This window comes from Scatophagus argus, chromosome 3 (genome assembly GCF_020382885.2).
Source record: "Scatophagus argus isolate fScaArg1 chromosome 3, fScaArg1.pri, whole genome shotgun sequence".
Classification (NCBI taxonomy): domain Eukaryota; kingdom Metazoa; phylum Chordata; class Actinopteri; family Scatophagidae; genus Scatophagus; species Scatophagus argus.
Window position 1 is genome coordinate 15,436,424 of NC_058495.1, and position 18,717 is coordinate 15,455,140.

The 18,717-nt window shown below is 41.2% G+C and overlaps 2 protein-coding genes across 2 annotated transcripts; both read left to right on the top strand.

Annotated features, from left to right (window-relative positions):
- Window positions 1-86: 86 nt before the first annotated feature.
- Window positions 87-8,199, top strand: LOC124056529 (E3 ubiquitin-protein ligase MARCHF9-like). Its single transcript, XM_046384074.1, has 4 exons — window positions 87-1,979; window positions 4,982-5,137; window positions 6,263-6,455; window positions 7,220-8,199. Exons 1-4 carry the CDS (start codon window positions 1,632-1,634, stop codon window positions 7,531-7,533), a joined length of 1,011 nt encoding a protein of 336 aa, XP_046240030.1. The 5' UTR covers window positions 87-1,631; the 3' UTR covers window positions 7,534-8,199.
- Window positions 8,200-10,200: 2,001 nt separating this feature from the next.
- Window positions 10,201-17,964, top strand: mettl1 (methyltransferase 1, tRNA methylguanosine). Its single transcript, XM_046384075.1, has 6 exons — window positions 10,201-10,392; window positions 10,568-10,695; window positions 10,781-10,965; window positions 14,807-14,920; window positions 16,571-16,672; window positions 17,236-17,964. The coding sequence occupies exons 1-6, from the start codon at window positions 10,313-10,315 to the stop codon at window positions 17,350-17,352; spliced, it is 726 nt and encodes a 241-aa protein (XP_046240031.1). The 5' UTR covers window positions 10,201-10,312; the 3' UTR covers window positions 17,353-17,964.
- Window positions 17,965-18,717: the final 753 nt, after the last annotated feature.

An 18,717-nucleotide genomic window follows, 5' to 3' on the forward strand; every position in this document is an offset into this window, starting at 1 on the left:
CTTATATCTTTAGCCAATTCAGCAAACTGCCTCAAGTCTTGTCTTTATGATGGTGAAGCAGGCGCCTGTTCATCTGATAAGAGACAGCAGTCAGCCTCCTCTCAAACAGCGACGTGACAGATCGTGTTGTGGTCCTGTGGGGATCCACTGAATCCACCGTGTGCTCATTGCCCCCAGTGGGTGTCTTTGTCCCGTTTTACTGGTCTCATGACACCACGCAGGAGAGGGCAAAACACACACACACACAGTCAGACCGTCTCTTACAATAATTGTTTTTTTTCTTTTCTTTTGACCATCAGTCCATGAATATCAGCACGTGGCCCCCACGTCACGTGAATACCAGCACCTTGGACAGCAGCCTCAGCCAGCCTGCCTGCCTATGGACGGAGCTCAGCTCTTCTCAGGCGCACGGAGGGAGGATGTTTTCACCGGACAGCGGCGGCGTGGAACCGCACACACGGAGAAGTTCAGGTGTTTGACCCGACGCGCCTGAACACCGGCTGAAATCAAGTTTTAACATCCCGGAGATCCTCGACTCGAGCCTGCCATGTGAACGGCTATTTTATTGTCCCACTGATTCACGCAGGGCCTTGGTTTCATTTGATGAAGGTATGATGATGATGATGATGATTTGCAGTTGTTTTTGACAACCCGGAAGGGCCGGCTGCATTCTGCCGTCGGCTCATTTCGTGGCTGTGCAGGAATCCACATCTGTCACCCCCGTCTTGATGTGTGGTGCAGAGATGGTTGGGGAAAAGCAGACAACCCGCATTGCAAGTGAAATGGGTTGTTTGTTTATTTATTGTTCATCTTTTTGTTTTTGGCATCCATCTCCAGCATGCAAAGCTGCCGGATTGTAACTCTGAAACCGGGTCGTCGGACTTGCTTTAAGGGGTGAAAGTGTGGGACGAAACAGGCTCGATTTTCAGGTCAAAAAAAAAAAAAAAAACCAAGACCAGCAGCTCGGAAGAGGAAGCTGGAGATTTGGATGGTGATTTGGTGGCTCGCGACAAAGCGAAGTGTGCACGCTTGTTACCTCGTGTGATTTCACCTCCCCCGCAGGGACTGAGGAGCTCTGATATAAATCGGCTTCAACTTAGTTGTTAATAGGATTTAATATCCCCCCACCACCTCTGGCACCCTCGCTGCCTTTTCAGGCTGCAGAAGACTAAGACACCCGGAATTTTGTTGGACAGCTCCTGTTCACCGTGAGCACCAACAGGACCCGTCTGAACCGCGGGATGTTCACAAACAAACCGGGCAGAAAATGTCGCTATGAGGGGATGCTGCTGGACCCTTCGGACTTTAACGTCGGTGCCTCTCAGTTCGTGGCTTTCAGCCTCCATTGAATCCCTACACAAAACGCCTCCATCCATGAAAAATAATCCCTCCCCATTGGCTGGATTGCGGTGCACATGCTATAACAACAGGATATGCAAAGAGCTATGGGCTGATCTAATAGCCTATCATGTTTTCCGCACGCTTTTTTGACCGAGATCTGTTTTTTTATTTTATTAAATAGGATGTGAACTGTACACTTGAATCAAATGTTTCAGCTTAATAATAACAATAATAAGCTGAGGACTGTTTTATTTCGCAAAGCAGTGGTGTCTGTGTAAAGCTGTTGAAGAATGTTTAAGTATCGGATCCGGATGTTTTTCAATGAACTCAAAGTGTTGCTACTGATGCGTTCTGGATCAAGCAGGAGGACTGACACAGGCACAGACCCGGACACTCGGACCAGGATGCGAGGGCTCGCCATTGGAGGCTGTGGTTGGCCGCCGTTGAACTGCTCTCAAAGGGACGATGAGGAGGAATATTACGGCTCTGACCCCCGGCCACGCAGCCTGGCTTTTGAAGGTAATGAGGACGAGACCAAACCCAAGGGAGGAGGCCTGGACGCCGCTTCCCTCCCGAGTCTCTCAGAGAGCGGGATGCGATCACCGCAGTGCCGGATCTGCTTCCAGGGGCCGGAGAAGGTAAATAAAACAGGCATTACTGTGGGATCCTTTTCTTTTAACTGTTCAGCTGGACCCTGGTGCACATGTGTGCAGGTTCCTGGAGCTTGCAGGCTCCTCAACAGCACAGTTGCTTTGTGGTCCATGGGCCCTCAGCTTTTCAAGCAGGTCAATAGACTGACCCTGTTTGAAGGCAAGGATCCATAAAAACTCCTGCTATCATGAAAATGAAGCAGTAAAAGTGAGAAGTGACAATTCATCGACGTGCTGTATATCTGAGGAAAACAAACCCAGCAGGCAACACTCAAGACGTTAAAATGTCGACACTGTTGAGAAGTTTACCCATTCAAGAATATTTTGTAGGCTACAGTATCAGTGAATTATATCCCCAAACAATATCCAAGTTTAGAAACAGTTTTTTAAGCATTAAACAGATACTCAAGCAATTCAGTGAATTTAGGGTAAATTTTGATGATTCTTTGCAAAGGACAAAGAATCATCAAAACTGTAGCAGCAGAGGCTGACATATTGTGAGTTTTAGTCCTTAGTATGGAAGAAAATCGTAGCATCTTTTTGTATGACTTTTTCTGCTTCACCAGTGTCACCTCCATGTCAGTTTGTAGAGCAGGTTTTTCTGTTGTTCTCCAAGTGCAGTTTCCAAACTCAAACTGAGATAAACCAGACAAACATCACCGGGACGAGATCATCACAGAAGACATTAACAAATTCAGTAGTTAAACCTTGTGATGAAGACGTGAGTCACCATCAATATCAAACTGTTTCAAATCATTTCTTTAAAAAAAAAAGCTACATCAAGTCTGTTCAGATGCAAAGTGAAACCCCAGAATGACTTAGACTAAAAAAAGGACTCAGTCTATCAACAGAGATCTGAAAATAGCAGTGGGCAGGCGAAGGGCATCAGTTAAGAATAGGCTGGGGAGAAGCAGGAGGAGCTTTAACCAGCGAAGAAGGCCTTACAGCAGTGTGATGCACAAAATGATTTTATTTTTGAAAATGCAATGGAGAAAAGTCTTCCATTTATACTCATTATTATTCTGAGGGATTTAAATGAGGGAGGCAGCACAAGCTCAAGTTCAAGTTGCAAAGAGCCTCAGTCAAGGAATCAACTCTTTAGTCGTTTCTTCAGGCTGCAGGAAGGTCACGCTAAATACGACGTAAATATCTTCGACCCACGTGAAGGAAAACAGAGGGAGCGGAAGCGCTGAAAGTTAAGTGAAATTGTTTTCTAAAATGTTGACGCCAGCCCTCAGTGCGAGACGTGGAGGTCTGAGCGCGTCAAATGTAGCGGATGAAATCAACCTTGAAGAGACAGACTTCGCTGGAGGTCTCGGAAAGTTTTAGTTTTCCCTCCAGATATTCAACTAATTAAAGACAGAAAATAAAGTGAGATGTGAGAGAGCGTTGTCAGTCCGAGGGCCTTAGGGACTCTCACGCTGACAACAAAAAACCTGCACCAGATGTCCTGTGATTTCTTTTGGGGCTGCAGGAAAGTGACGCGAGAGAAGCAAACTTTACTCAGATGAAGGAGTTAGGCAGCAGATAGTGTGTCAAAACAAGTATGTCGTGTAATCTGCCTTTATTACATTTTGATTCATGTTTACAATGGCTGAAGCTGAAGATATAAAGGCATGTGCATCCTCTGACTGGATATGGAGCAGTGAACATAACAACCAGGGACATTTTCCTTTCAAGTCATCATCTAACTATCTATTCAGAGTGCAGGATGCTTGAAATATCTTCATATTAATGAGACCCTAAATAGCTATGATAAAATTATAAACAAGGAGGATCAACTGCCAAAAGTTTTTTCTCAGGAATTCTGGCCTGCATTGACTCTAGTTATTTCTGCAAGTGTGACAAGCTGGGAGTCGCTCCAAAAATCTCATCCCAAATGTTCATCTGGACTGAGCCAAGCGCAATTAGATGATTGTTTTGTGAAACTGCTCACGGAGTTATAACAGCTGTAAAAATAAATAAATACATTTTAAAAATTCTTCATCGGTGGTGCAAAGTAAAAGCAAAGGACAGAAAGTGGAAACTACTGATGGAAACAGTTCAACACTGTGAGGTTAATCGATGCAAACTTATCAGTGACTGAAAAAGCGAGAGAGGTTTTATGTTGAAGCACCAAGCAGAGCAAAAGTGCCACTTTTAGAGTTAATTTGATCACATTTGTATCGACTGTATCAAATATACCCTGTAAACAGGCCGACGTCGCTCAGTCTCACAACAACTGAAGATAAAAGAGCTGCGCCGGTTTGATCCAGTGGACTCAAAGAAACATAAAAATAGCAGTAGATTGGCGGTCGATTGAACATTTTTAAAAGAAAGGTCCATATACTATACGACAAAACTAGTCTGTGACAGAGCTTTTTGACATCATGTGCAATTCGTCACTATTATGTCATGCCAGTTTGTGATCCTCTCTCTCTCTCTGACAAATACCAGCGCTGCACCTCGACTGTCAATATATGAAACACACAGACTAACATCATATTCAGCTAAACATAAGATGTGTTGGGTAAAAAAACCAAAAAAAACGAATTAAATTTGCCCTTTGCAGTGGCACTTTTTCCTCAAATTTCTGTTCACTTTGCCATAATGATGGGGTGCACCACAAAAAACAGACCCGTTTTTCTAATGTTTAACCTTTCTAGAGTTACTATGTCACATATTATCGTGTCATTTGCATACATGCAGCATTGTTTCATATTGATCATATCTGTTGGTTCTTGATCAAGAGTGTCACCTGTCTTTTTAAATCCTCAGCTTCAAGGCAGAGACGACAGCACACGCCATACCCTCAAACCATACTGTCAGGAGATAAAATGTGACTGTAATATTGTCCAGGCTGGAGATTCCCAAGTCGGTCTATTCATCATAAAGACCTTTATCTTTATTTTTTAAAGTCAAGTTGTGAAACAGATTCAATAACAGTTGGAACACCCAGCGTCCTCTGTGAATGCTGTGCATCCCATGCAGCTGCTCTTTGTGTCCTGCAGGGGGAGTTGTTGAGCCCTTGTCGCTGTGACGGCTCTGTGCGCTGTACCCACCAGTCCTGCCTTATCCGCTGGATCAGTGAGAGGGGCTCCTGGAGCTGTGAGCTCTGCTACTTCAAGTACCAAGTCCTGGCCATCAGCACCAAAAACCCACTGCAGGTATGTGGGTACTGTGGGAGAAACAGTTAAAAGAGCTTGAATTTCCCTCGGGATCAATAAAGTATCTATCTATCTATCTATCTATCTGTCTGTCTGTCTGTCTGTCTGTCTGTCTGTGAGCTCCATAAGTTGAATGAAAAGCATATTAATCACATTAGATCTTTATGTGAATTTAATGAAATTTTATCCAGTCAGCGCTGATTCCCGACAACAGGCTCTTTACTTCCACATTGCTGCCGACAGACGAAAGAGCGAGATGCCAGTCTCAGTTTCCACAGAGCTATTTATATTGTTTTTAAAGACAAGAGTAGAAGAAGAAGAAGAAGAAAGTGAAGATGAACTTATAGGAAGATGCCAGGAACACATTTCAAAGAACTGGCACCCAGTTTAAACAATGTGTGTGGCACATGGACAGCAGACGAGCAGACAGGATCAGCAAACGATTTCAGCCTCTGAATGCTGGAGCAGAGATAATATCAGATCACACGCTTGTCGATCGGACAATCATGGCTTCTCTGAAACAGTGGAATGTTTTTGGAGACTTGATGTGATGTAGTATCTGCAAAATGGCTTAATTCATTTAAGAGCGGTCTGATTTAACAGGTTTTTATTATCTGTGTAATGTCCAGAGTGTGGACCATGTGACACATGGTTTCATCCATCTCAACAAGCTGTTGGCATTGCTTTAACTTTGTTTTGTGGTATAATTGTCTCTAGAATGTGCTTGATGTGAAACCAGTGGCATCATTTGTTAGATTTTAAGACAGAAAAATTTAAATTTACTGACTTAAGATAGACTGGTTTATATAATTTGCCTGCTACGGATAAATGAGGCAAAAAGAACTGCTGAAGTTCATTATTGCCTCTATTCTCAGCTGTGTTTCAGTCCCTGCGAAGCCCACTGATTACACTCTGGACATGAAATGTTGACTTGAATGTGAGGTGCTCTTTAGAGGCACAGTTTCGTGCAATCACTTGATTGATAAAGATTTTGATTTTTTTTTTTTTTTCAGAAACTGAGACAAACCCTTCACTATTACAGCATCTCACGTGATCAAGAAGTATTGCGCAATGTACACTACAAGGTCTAGAGGGTTTCAGTCTCTTTTTGTGTCTTTTTTCCAGTGGCAGGCCATCTCTTTGACTGTGATCGAGAGGGTGCAGATTGCAGCCATCATCCTGGGATCTCTGTTCCTCATAGCCAGTATCTCCTGGTTGGTGTGGTCCTCTCTCAGCCCCTCAGCCAAATGGCAGCGGCAGGACCTTCTCTTCCAGATATGCTACGGCATGTATGGCTTCATGGACATAGTTTGTATAGGTAAAACACAGACATCGAGGCTGCCGCGCTGTGTTATTTCACTGGTGGCTGTTGGGCATATTAACAAGTTTCGAGGTCACTTTGACATAATGTGGTAACACTGTATTTCACATGTCCGTGATTTCCTAATAATTTCCAGGAATGTCGAGATAGTTTTTAATGGTATGTGTACAGCAACTGATTCATTCCAACTAATTTCTATCAGAGAGTGTTTTGGTAGCCTACGTGCCCAACAGGTCAGCTCAGCATGGAAAAGTAAACACACAATTCAACATATATATGTATACAAATGCTTTTCATCACAAATTAATGATGAATTAATACTTATTTTGGTTTAAATGGAACAGCTCTTTCAAGGAAATTCCCCATTTCCCTGTAGTTAGCACAAAATTACACTTTTTTTTCCAGGAAATTACTCAGAAAATCATTAGAAAATTAGAGACCCTGTAAATAAAGCGTTAATAGTTTGGTTTTCAATTAACACGTCTTTTTTTTACACATCTTATTAACAAGACTGACAGTCTGCAGCCATGCTAGCAGCTCTGTGAGACTGCACTTAACCACAGCAATTCTTTGAGCTAAATGCTAACTCCAATGTGGTAACGTGCTTGCAATGACAATGTTTGAGAATATACAGTTTCTATAAACTCTGTACCTTCAACCTTTTAGTACCTCCTAATTCTCAATAAATAAACAACTGTTTGTGTATATATAACTGCGTTTCCTGTTTCTGACCTCCCCTAACCTTTGTTCTTTATGCCCAGGACTTATAATCCACGAAGGATCATCTGTGTACCGGATCTTTAAGCGCTGGCAGGCGGTGAACCAGCAGTGGAAAGTGCTGAATTATGAGAAAGCGAAGGACTTGGACGACCCCATCAGCTCCAACAGTAAAGGTCGTACTGAGAGGAACTCTGCTCACACTGTTACAGACAGCAGGCGGAGGGCGGGTCGACATGTCAGGACTATTCTCAGCCACCACTGCCGCTACACTATTTTGCACATCCTCAGCCAGTTAAGACCCAACAACCTTCACCGTGCCAACCAGGAGGTGGTCATGAGGGTGACCACTGTATGAGGCTGGGTTATACAGACATAAAATGCTCCCATGATTAAGGAGTGACTGGGATTAATAATAACAATAATAAAAAAGAAATCCTAATTTGTCACATTATCACTGCCGTTAACTTCTAGTCTTGTATTTTTCTTGCAGATTCTCCTTTGGGTCAGAGTGGACAATAGAAATATTTCTCAGATTTTGGCAAAGGGAGCACATTGCAGTTTTATGAGTCTTTAAGGACTCAGACATTGAAAATAAGACAAATAAGAAAAATGTACACCAGTACATTTTGAAAAACAAAAAGCTTTGATTTTTAAAGCTCTTGACCATTTTCTAGCACCTTGACTACTGTTATGAAATGTCATTGAACTGTTACAGGTTTGCTTTCTAAAGAAAAAATAAAAATAATGTTAATATGTTTGAATTGGATTTTGAATAGAGAGCACGATGGTGAAAATCACTGTAATCCTACTTATCTAATGACCTCACCCCCTCACTAATTTATTCAACATACCCCTGAGGGTCCACTACAGTCTGGTAGATTTTCACTTGAAGCAGCAGCATGGATGAATCAGACATTAAGATGCCCAATAAAACTTTGATACATGACACAATTGCTTAAAATATACCCTTAAAGTACGATTCACATCTTGTAATAAAGACTTTGTGGATCTCAGAGGAAAACTTTGGTATTTTGCTGGATCTTTTAGCAAATCTGTCTTGAAAACAAACATCAGAACATACAAATCTGTATATGCGGATTTAATTTTTCCTGTTGGGATTACGCAAATCAAATAAATGAATGCAGCTATGTTCAAATATTGGTAAAAACAACTGAATAAAAACACTCATCTCACATGCCAACTGATTTCACTGGCAGATATTTGTTTATTTCATTCTATATCATTTTAATGTCCTCTGTGGTACTCAGATGTTGTTGTAAGAATAGTACACTTCATACCGTTTCCTGTTAACACATATTACAGTTTGGATTATCAAACTTCAACATGAATGCTGTTGCAGTTTTTATTTTGTTTTGGGTTTTTTGCATTTTAAATCCTTACCTTAAGGCTAACCTCACTCATCGCCACTCATGTGGCGCTAACATGGTGCTGTACCTCAGGCAAAACATGCAGGTACATGCAGGTGAGAATGATTTCAGCATTCTGAGATCAGTTATGAAGACAGATGATAGAAACAAAGGGCGAGATTTTAAATACAGCAGTAAATTAAAGTTCAAATAAAAATATGAATGTTATTCTACTGTTGTTTTTCTTTATCATGCATGCTGATGACTGAGATGATGTCTCTGCAGGAATTTCAGTTTCTTTGAACAAGTTATTTGTACAAACCAGCATTTAGCAAATTACTGTGCAAGAAATCAAACAACACAAATCTTGAGTTTAAATACATTCAAAGTGTTATGTTGCATGTCATTTTCCTCAGTCTCTCCTCACTGTCAACTATCAAATGTAGAAAACCTGGGAAAAAAGCTGGACAGAAAATCAGAAAAACAACTGTGTCCCAAAAACGAATAAATCTCATACCTAAGGATGGAGAGGGACAAGAGACACAGCTCAGTTTACAGCAGACAGACTTCTGTGTATGCATGCAGCCTCGCACCAGGAGGGGACCATAATGTGTCACCTTGTTCTCAACAGACTGGGTTGAAAAGGATATTAGAGGTGACGCAGAAGACACCCAGGGGGAACAACTGAAGTATTTCCATTTAATACACAACACAGCGACAATTACAACAGGCTGTGTGGCTGTTTGGACCCGTGAGGTGAAGTTCCATCCTGCAGAGTGTAAAACAAACTTGGCTGTTGCTTTGAGGCTTTGCTGTTGAAGTATATATGATCCACTGGGGAAATTCTAACATTTTTAGGATAAGAGCACTTTGCTTATTTCCTGCTAAATTATCCAAACTCTGTATTCTTGATATTCAATGGTGGTTGGGCTGCAATTTCTATTGGAATCATTTGATTTTAACAGCGGCAAAATAAAAAGCACAGACTCTCCCATCACACATGGATTTATGCATATACCACAGCGTGTAGCTTCATTACACAGCATAAGTGTTTGTTTATTAATGTACTGCAATTAACCACAATTTTTTTTAACTTGCTTGCATTATTCTTAACTATTTCCATTGTATCGCACGAATGTGTTATATACCTCGGCCTACTTTTCCCACTAGGCTTATGTGATTTACTTGATAGCAGCAGTTTTGCTTATAAACTTAAAAATTAAACTTCCTCATAGTACCTATACTGAGTAGGTCACTCAAGCAAGAAACAAGGAAAAAAATAGACTACTTGAAATTAAGTTTACTTCCCAGACTTTTATGTAACTATGCTATTTAATTTATTTGCTTTACTACTACTCAGATTTAACAAGCCTATCACAACGTACAACAACCTATGATAAAAAGTCGCAGTTCTGCATAAGTAGGCTAATAGCGAGTCAGCAGATAATATAACAAGAACAGAAGCGAGTAAGTTGTAATGATTTAATCTACATTATAGCACCGCTTTTAAATATATAGTGTAGAATTAAACACAGACACATAGAGAGAGAAAACCTGTGTGAAGTACGGCTCTCTTTGCTTTCAACAAACCTGGCAACCTCGGGGACGCTTGGTGATGACGCAAAAACGCCGCGACACTAAACTTCTCGTAGTCTAACGAGAAATAAACGTGACTGTCTGGGAGTTAAAGTTCACAAGGGGTTTATTTAACAATTACGAGGCGGTCTGATCATTTCTGGGGGAGTAACGTCTTTATTTTCGTCCATCATGAGTTTGTCAATGCCGCAGAAGCGTTACTACAGACAGCGAGCCCATTCAAACCCGATGGCTTACCACACGTTTGATTAGTGAGTGATGTCCATGTTTGATGCCTGTTCTTTGTCACCGCCTGCTCACGTACACTGTTGTTGTCAGCTGTGCATATATGAATGTAGCTGCTCTCTTCACTCTGGTGATATGTAGCCATGTAAAAAGTTTTCTTCACCATAAAGACAGTGAAAACCTCCCCCCTTTCCTCCTCAGCCCTGTGTGTCCTGAGGACATGAACTGGTCCGAGCTGTATCCAGACTTCTTCACCGGCAGCCCTTCTGGGACGGAGACTCACTGTGTTGAGTTTGCAGACATTGGATGTGGATACGGGGGGCTTTTAGGTGTGTTGCTGCTCCGACCACATACAGTTCTTACAGGTCCTAGTTCTGCTCTGTGCTGATTGTTCATGTCCTTATCTTCACACAGTGGAGTTGTCTCCACTTTTCCCAGACAAGCTCATCCTGGGCATGGAGATCCGAGTGAAAGTGTCCGATTATGTCCGGGATCGTATCCAGTCACTGCGGGCCTCAGAGCCTGGGAGCTACCAGAACATCGCCTGCATTCGAAGCAACGCCATGAAGTACCTCCCCAACTTCTTTACTAAAGGACAGGTAGGTTTGCACGTGCACAGGGAGTCATTCCCTCCAGGAACTTTTGGTCCCGACAGTTTGCAGTGTTGTCCTCCTCACAATGTTGCAAATAATTGTCCCTGACTACATAAAATGACCCAGTTAAGAATCATAATTTTCAACCCTTTCAAAGTACGAGTACAAATAAGTTAGATTTAGATATTTGTTATATTATTTCCATAGTCTTCTGTTTACATTGGTATCAGAACCTGTTAAATGGTAGTTGTTTGTAATGTTTTTTTTTTTTTTTACTTTTGTTTTTTCAATATTTAAGTCACACACACCTCACATTTAGTTAGAAAAGGAGACATCTCAGCGCTGATGTTTTTCACGGAATAGTGAAAGGGAAATGAACCAATGGGCTGTCTTTACCTCATGTGGCGCATTCATCAACATCAGTCAACACCTTCCAGCCAATAGGAATCAAGAATTCTCAGTGACCATCATATAAATGTTAATACAGGCCAGCACACAGCCAGCACAATGGATGGTTTGTTTAACTAATCCACAAGATTAAGTCGTGTATGTTTAACTGTTGTGCTTCTTAATTATATCCAGTAATACAATGTTTACACATGTTTATACATTTGTCAGAAAAGCAAACGTGTTTACTGTAAATATGTCTAAGTGATACAAAATGCTCTCTTCCAGCGATAAGCCGGTCTGATCCCCGATGGGTTGTGTAGGCAGGAGTGGGACAGACCCTAAAGGTTTTATTACACCCAACATCCTGTTCTACAAGCATCTCTTTCAAGAGTCTGGAAAAAATCAATACCCTGTTTAATCCAAAGACATTACTATGAACGGTTTTCACTGGAAAACTGTTGAACCCGTGACAACTTTAAATTTCATTTTTCAGTCCAGTAAGAGACTACATTCTGTCCATTTCTGTTGTGGGGTGGAGACGGTGAATCCCAGCGATAGTTTTCTCAACACCTGGACAATTAAAAAAAAAAAAAAAGTGACTTCACACCATCATCACACCTGAGCAAATAGAAACTAAAAGGAAAGAAATAACAGACATTCGAGGCAGTTGACTGGAAATTAGTTTTTTTGTGTTTTTGGTTCTGTCACAGTTTATGATTTGTGAGTTGAGTTTATGTTAACTTTTCTTGAAGATGCAATTAAAATCAGAGCGAGAGTCAGTCTGTCTGTCAGCAGGAAACAAGTTTCACATCATTTGTCGTCATCTCTGTTCAGTCACGTGTGAGGCTTAGAATTCCTGAGTGAGAGATTTGATATGTTCTATTATTTCCATTTTTTTTGCTGAAACATAATAAATAATTTCCAGTATTTTAATGACAACATAATCATCATAGTAGAAACGGTTCTTGCGCTTCCGAGAAGCATAAACACAGAATGCAGCTTGTTGTTCATGTCTTGCTCTTTGTTAAACAGCAGGCACCAGTTTGCAGTGGTAACCATATGCCTTTAGTCCGTCAAAAGGCTCTACAGCTGTTAAAGCCAACTGACATCCAGCTGTGGTCAGATGTTCATGTCATCAGGCTGATGCATTAGTTGGACGCCTCATTTCTCTTTAAATATCATAGCTCGTTTTTTTCTCTCCTCGTGTGTTTTTTTTTTTTTTTTTTTCTTGGCGAGAGAAGGCGACGACTTCATTCCAGATTATTCCAGTGTGTTATGATGTGTATATATATATAACACGCTGGTATCAGATCGGTGCTCATTATCAACCAAGATTCAGGTTCAGGTTTGTCAAAATCATATCAGGAAGGAAAAATTGTATCAGAGCATTTCCACACATCAGTAGGTCGTGTAGTTTTTGTCAGCGTTAGCAAAGGTCAGAGTGACTGAAACCGGGCAGACAAGGAGCCTGGTTCTGCTCCTGGTCCTGCCCTATCTGTTTGACTGTCGTGGGTTATCAAAATAAAACTGCTAATAAAGGCAGGGGAGGTGTGCTGTGTTCACGGCACTCTCTGAAATCAGCGTGATAATGGCATTAACAGAAATAGTTTGATTTTTCACGACTGTTTATTACATTAAGAATAAAAACAGCACACCATCTTTACAAACTAAAGCTGTGTGGTAAAAAGATTAAGATTAAAGATTAAAGTGACATATTTTGTCATTGGAGGGAACTCACTCCAACGAAATTTGTTCTCTGCATTTAACCCACCCAAGTGACGTGCACACACACACAGCAAACCCGGGGCAGTGGGCGACCGCGTGCAGCGCCCGGGGAGCAGTGGGGGTTAGGTACCTTGCTCAAGGGTACCTCAGCCATGGACACCGGGACGGGGAATCGAACCAGCGATCCACCGGTTACGGGTCCGACACCCTAACCGCTGATCCACGACTGCCCCACGACTGGAGGCGCATTTTTTTGTAAACTTCAGCTGACCTTTTATGTACTCGATTTTATGTAGAAATAACACATATATGACGTTAATTGGAGCTGAATTGGAGCACACAAAAAGTCTGCAGCTCTGTAATAGCTCATCTGACTGGGCCTGCAATACAATTAAACTAAAGCTGAAAGTCTCTCCTGGCTAGAGTACGCAGGCATAATGTTTCTGAATGAAAATAATCGATTTCCTCGTATTTAACATATGGACTGAATTAATTTGTAGGGATTGCTCAATAAATCCAGGATTTCACAACAATGGGGTCATTGATTGACACACAAGGCATCACATCAGCTGAGTGTGAAGCACTGCAAGACGCCACTTATCCGTTCCAATTAGCTGAGGTAATCTGTGACTTGTTGAAACTGGCATTAGTTTATACAGTGGGCTTAGTGTACCAGGGTTAATTTAGGTACCCTGGATAAGAAACTTCACCTCAAATGCCCTGAGCTGGTATAAACTAAAAGACAAACACGGGAGAGTAATTGCTGGAAAACTGACACATTTTATGGATGCAAATCATACATGTGTTTCATGTAAAAGTGCATGGATTTATTTAATCTTTTATAATTATTTTAATATGCTGTCTCAGGTCATTTTAAACAATATATGTTTGCACAGCCCGAGTTGAGGCCTCTTGCCAAGCTGAGAGTAGAAACATTTGAGAGGAAAGTGAGGGTTGGCTTGGTTTTGCATTAAGCTGCTTTATTTTGCACATGGCAGCGCTGCCTTTATCCTGTTCATGAACCGCATCTGTTGACTCGTTTTATTCACTGGAGGTGAACATTTCTTTAGCTGCAGCTTGCTGTAGCTGTAGTTGTCGTCTCCCTTGCATACCCAGGTTTTTGAACAGGAGAACTAAGGGACCACCCAGTAGTTCTCAAAATCTATACCCAGACCTTCTTACATGCATGATGTGTTTCGAGTGTTGAAACAGCATTTTTAAGAGGCCTGAAATGCTTTTTTCCCCTCCCCTACTACTACTACTACCACTACTGCTACTATTTCTATGTTTTGTAACCCAAAAATAATTCAGTGTGTGAAGGTTTTTCCATCTTCCGTCAGCCCCTAGGCGGCAGCAGTCCCCAGTGATTATCCCCACGTCTCTCTCTGTCTGTACCTGACATTATTTATTTTAACTAATGAAAAGGTACCGCAGTGGTTTTGAATTTGTCAGCCAGACTAATATCAATGGAGCCTTCACTTGTGGTCAAAGATAGAGACACAGAAAGGAAAAAAAAAATCCAGGAGGGAAATTCCAGTTTGGCAGTCAGCGGAGCCTAAAAACAAACCACAAAAATATAACGTGGGGCCCACATTTAAGTGACAAGTTTCATACATTTTAGGAGCATAGCATTAAAGTAGATAGAAATAGTAAGTTTGTGAGGGAATGACACTGATTTAAAGTAATAATAAAAAAAAAAATCTTTGTGTTTGTTTATGTGTGTGTCTTTCAGCTCAGTAAGATGTTCTTCCTCTTCCCTGACCCTCACTTTAAGAAGACCAAGCACAAATGGAGGATCATTAGTCCCACACTGTTGGCAGAATATGCCTACACGCTGAGAGTCGGGGTACGTACATCCGTAAGGCTGGTGGATCCACAGATGTTTAATTAGCAATGAGTTTGATATTTTTCAGAGGTGTTTATTAGGCAAAAATTCCAAACATTCAGTGGTTTCAGACATAAAGACATACAGATTGTTCTAAATGGAATACCTTTCAGCTGAGCAAGAAATTTCAATTTCAAACTGTGAGACTGACATTTCTTAGACTTAAGTTTAATCAGTTAATCTTAAAAAAAAAAAAAAGAAAGAAAGAAAGGCAGATTTTTTTTATAACATAAATAGCTCAAAAACATTGCTCAGACTGCAATAAATAGTCACCATTTGTTGGGGACTAATGTCAAATGCGGACTAATACATACGTGGTGGCTGAAGTACTTCCAGAAACGGGACGGTGGCTTGACTTAAAATTACTCAAAGTTCTCACTCTCATTGCAATAAAGGAACAAGTCAGCCAGCACGGCGGTGTGGCTCATGCTTGTTTTTAGTAGTTTTTAGACAATAATGGAGCCGTGGACATATCAGGCTTTGGCTACACAGGAAGTCAAACCTGTTAGTATGATAGAGCTGTTGTTGGTTTTGAGCTTTTAATGGGATGGGTTAAAAAATATACAGTGTAAGATACTGCAGTTTCAGTTATGCTTTCAGAGGTTTTTACGTAGCTGCTACTGAGACTTTATTCACAACCTCAACACACAAAGTGAAGGAGAATTGGATTTTGGAGGATTGGCTGCCCTCATAGATGTAACAACACAAAAACATCTCAAAACGAGTTAATTGTTGCACAACAGATTGGCTCTCTCCTCATCATTTTATCAGTCGATTGCAGTGTACAATATTGTATTGAGCAGCCGGTGTGGCCTGCAGCTGGTTGACTTCTGCACACATCTGCAAACCGCTTCTGCCTGTCAGAGCTGTCAGAGCCGCGGTGGGACTTGAACAAGACGCAAGTGCTGGAGGTTGTTGGGAACAATGGAAAGCCTGTGTCTAAGGTGTGTGTGTGTGTCCTCGTGTGTGTGTGTGTGTGTGTGTGTGTGTGTGTGTGTCTACTAGGGCCTTCATCATTAGTATGCAGCCATAGCTGTGCTGGTGGGCATAGAGGCTGTGAAGAAAACACTCATTTATAGAGGCAGTTTCATGCCAAAACAAACCCAAGCCTGTTGTTTATTAGAGAATATCTTTTGAACCACACTGCACCTGAAAGAGTAAACAGGTGTGATTAACGTGATTGTGAGCAATGACAACAGGCACGCAGTCCCTCAACCTGTCTTCTCTGAAACAAAACCACATGTGTGCCCATGCTGAGTTTTCTAAGAAGTCCTTGTTCCAGAAATGTTATCTGTCCAACCTCCAAAGTAAACCTCAGTGACACAGGTGATTAACCTCCATGTTGTCTGTAGGTTATTTTTATCTTTTTAGGGAGGAGTGTTACTCTCCAGAGGTGAAGAAACCATTTATCTCCAAAGCTGAAATGTTGACTGAGAAAGGGGGGAAAAAAAATTAGTTAGCTTTAATCTTTTTTTTGTTTGTTTGTTTGTTTTGGCAAATGCTACAGTTTGTTTTGTGTTCGATAGCCAGGGAAGCTTTGTTAGCTTGTTTTTTTTTTTAATTTCACAGAACTGTGTTAATAACCTCCATGTGTTTGTCTGGCCATGTCAGGGCTTGGTGTATACCATGACGGATGTGGAGGAAGTGCACGTCTGGATGGTGAAGCATTTCACAGAACATCCACTGTTTACACGTGTCTCCGATGAAGAGCTGGTAGGTCGACGAGCCGCTTTTCGTCCGTGCGTCTGCAGGTCCTGACAACAGCATATGTTGTTCATCTGCTCATTGGGGGAAAGGAAGTCAAACTAGTGATTTGCATTTCTTTCTACATTTTGGGATAAATGCTTTTTGTCACTTTCTTAGTTTGATGAGAAACATTCCTCTCTCGTCTGTATAATAGATGAAGTTGCAGCCAGCAGACAAGAAGCCAAAGCTTATACAGCATTCATGCAGAAAAACTGCCTGTTATTCTGACATGCTAATGTTTGCATATTATTCTAAGATGGTTAGAAAACCCACCCCTAACCTCACTATCTCACAAAGAAAGTAAATAAGCATATTTTCTGAAATGTTGTACTAGTCATGTTTACGTCACTGAGCATAACCAGCATAAGTAAGTTATGTTTAGTTTACTTTTTTACAGTTAACATACTTCAGTATAATAATAAAGACTACGGTGGTGATAATAAGTTAACAGATGGTGTGAATAAACTCTGTCACAAGCAAAACTTTAGGTGAGTGTGATAATGTAGTAGTGTTTGACCTTATTTTGACAGGTCGGTGACGTCATTGTGAGTCGACTGGGTACCTGTACAGAGGAAGGAAAGAAAGTCCAAAGAAATGGAGGCAAGAACTTCCTTGCAGTTTTCAGGAGGATTGAGGATTCAAACTGAGTCCAGGCAGTTTGGACGCACAATAAACTGAAATGCTGCTCTTACGCGGTCTGGTCTGCTTGGAGAATAATATGAAGAGCTGTGGCTTGTCCCCCCACCCAGCAGATGAACCGCTTTTCTGGTATTATGGAACAAACCTTTACATCAATACCTGAATGTGGATTTGAGTTTTTTCCACTTAATTTATATATTTCTTTCCCCAGCTCATGAAAGACAGCACAAGGAAAGTGAATTGTTAAAGGGTGTCTTCAGGCTCAACTTTTAGTTTATATCTTTGGTTTTGTATTGCGGTTGTTTTGGGTTTGCTGTATAACTTTTAAACCCCCCCCCCCCCCCCCCCAATTTTCTCCAGTGTATGTATCCATCCATCTTTTCTAACTCCTGCTTCTGGAGGCAGAGCCTTTGTGTTTGCTATTCATTTTCAAAGCCTTTTTAAAATGACAAACATTTCCATGTGATGATATAACTTTGTTGGCTCCGTGATGGTAATTGGCAGCATTGGTGGCAGAGTCTGAAATGGATTAGACTAAGAAGTTTGCAAACAGTCTGCATCTAGCTTGTTTGCTGTGGGTCATTGTCTGATTTAAAAATAAAACGGCAAGCTGCAGCACGCTGAATGTGTTCAAGGCGCTGACTGGCGACTCAGTCGTGTTCAAAATCTTTTCTGCCTTTTTGACAAAGTTCTTTGAAGAACTTGTTCAGTCAACAACACGTGAAAGCCGTGGAATTAATGCCTGAGACGGTAGCAGTAGTTCTCTTTAATGTGATTTAAATGTAATGCACAATATGACCACAACCCCACTTGCATTATGATACGCACTGAAAGACCCATTATATTACATTCATCCGCTAGACATGTCTGCTAAGAATCTCTGTGATGCCCAAATCAAAGGACTCTGTAACAGAAACAGTGGTTTTCTGTGTTCATTTCTTGATCTTTAGCTGTATGTTATAGAATGGTATTTTAGTCTGTCAGGAGTTTAGAAATGTGACCTTTTGCTGCTGCAGGATGTGATGATAAGGAAGAGGGCTGAACATGCCCTCTGGGATTGAAGCCAGACACTGGAAAATTTCAGAAGATCGCAGAGAATAATTGAAGCAGCATATCAGTATTAGAAAACATTTAGCTTCTGTGTCCTTTGCTCAGGTTATTGGCATTTTGGAATCACTCTGCAAACTGATAGGTGTATTTGGATTGCTTCCAGTATTCAGAGAAAGCCGATCTGGAAACAGCATCTGTGACTGTTCAGTAGGGCGACAGTTTAATTTTCCTCTCTCAATTTTCGTAAGTGTACAGCACAAAATGTACATATTCACCATGTGTCTGCATGCTAAAGTACATCTGTGGCCTGATCAACATGTATG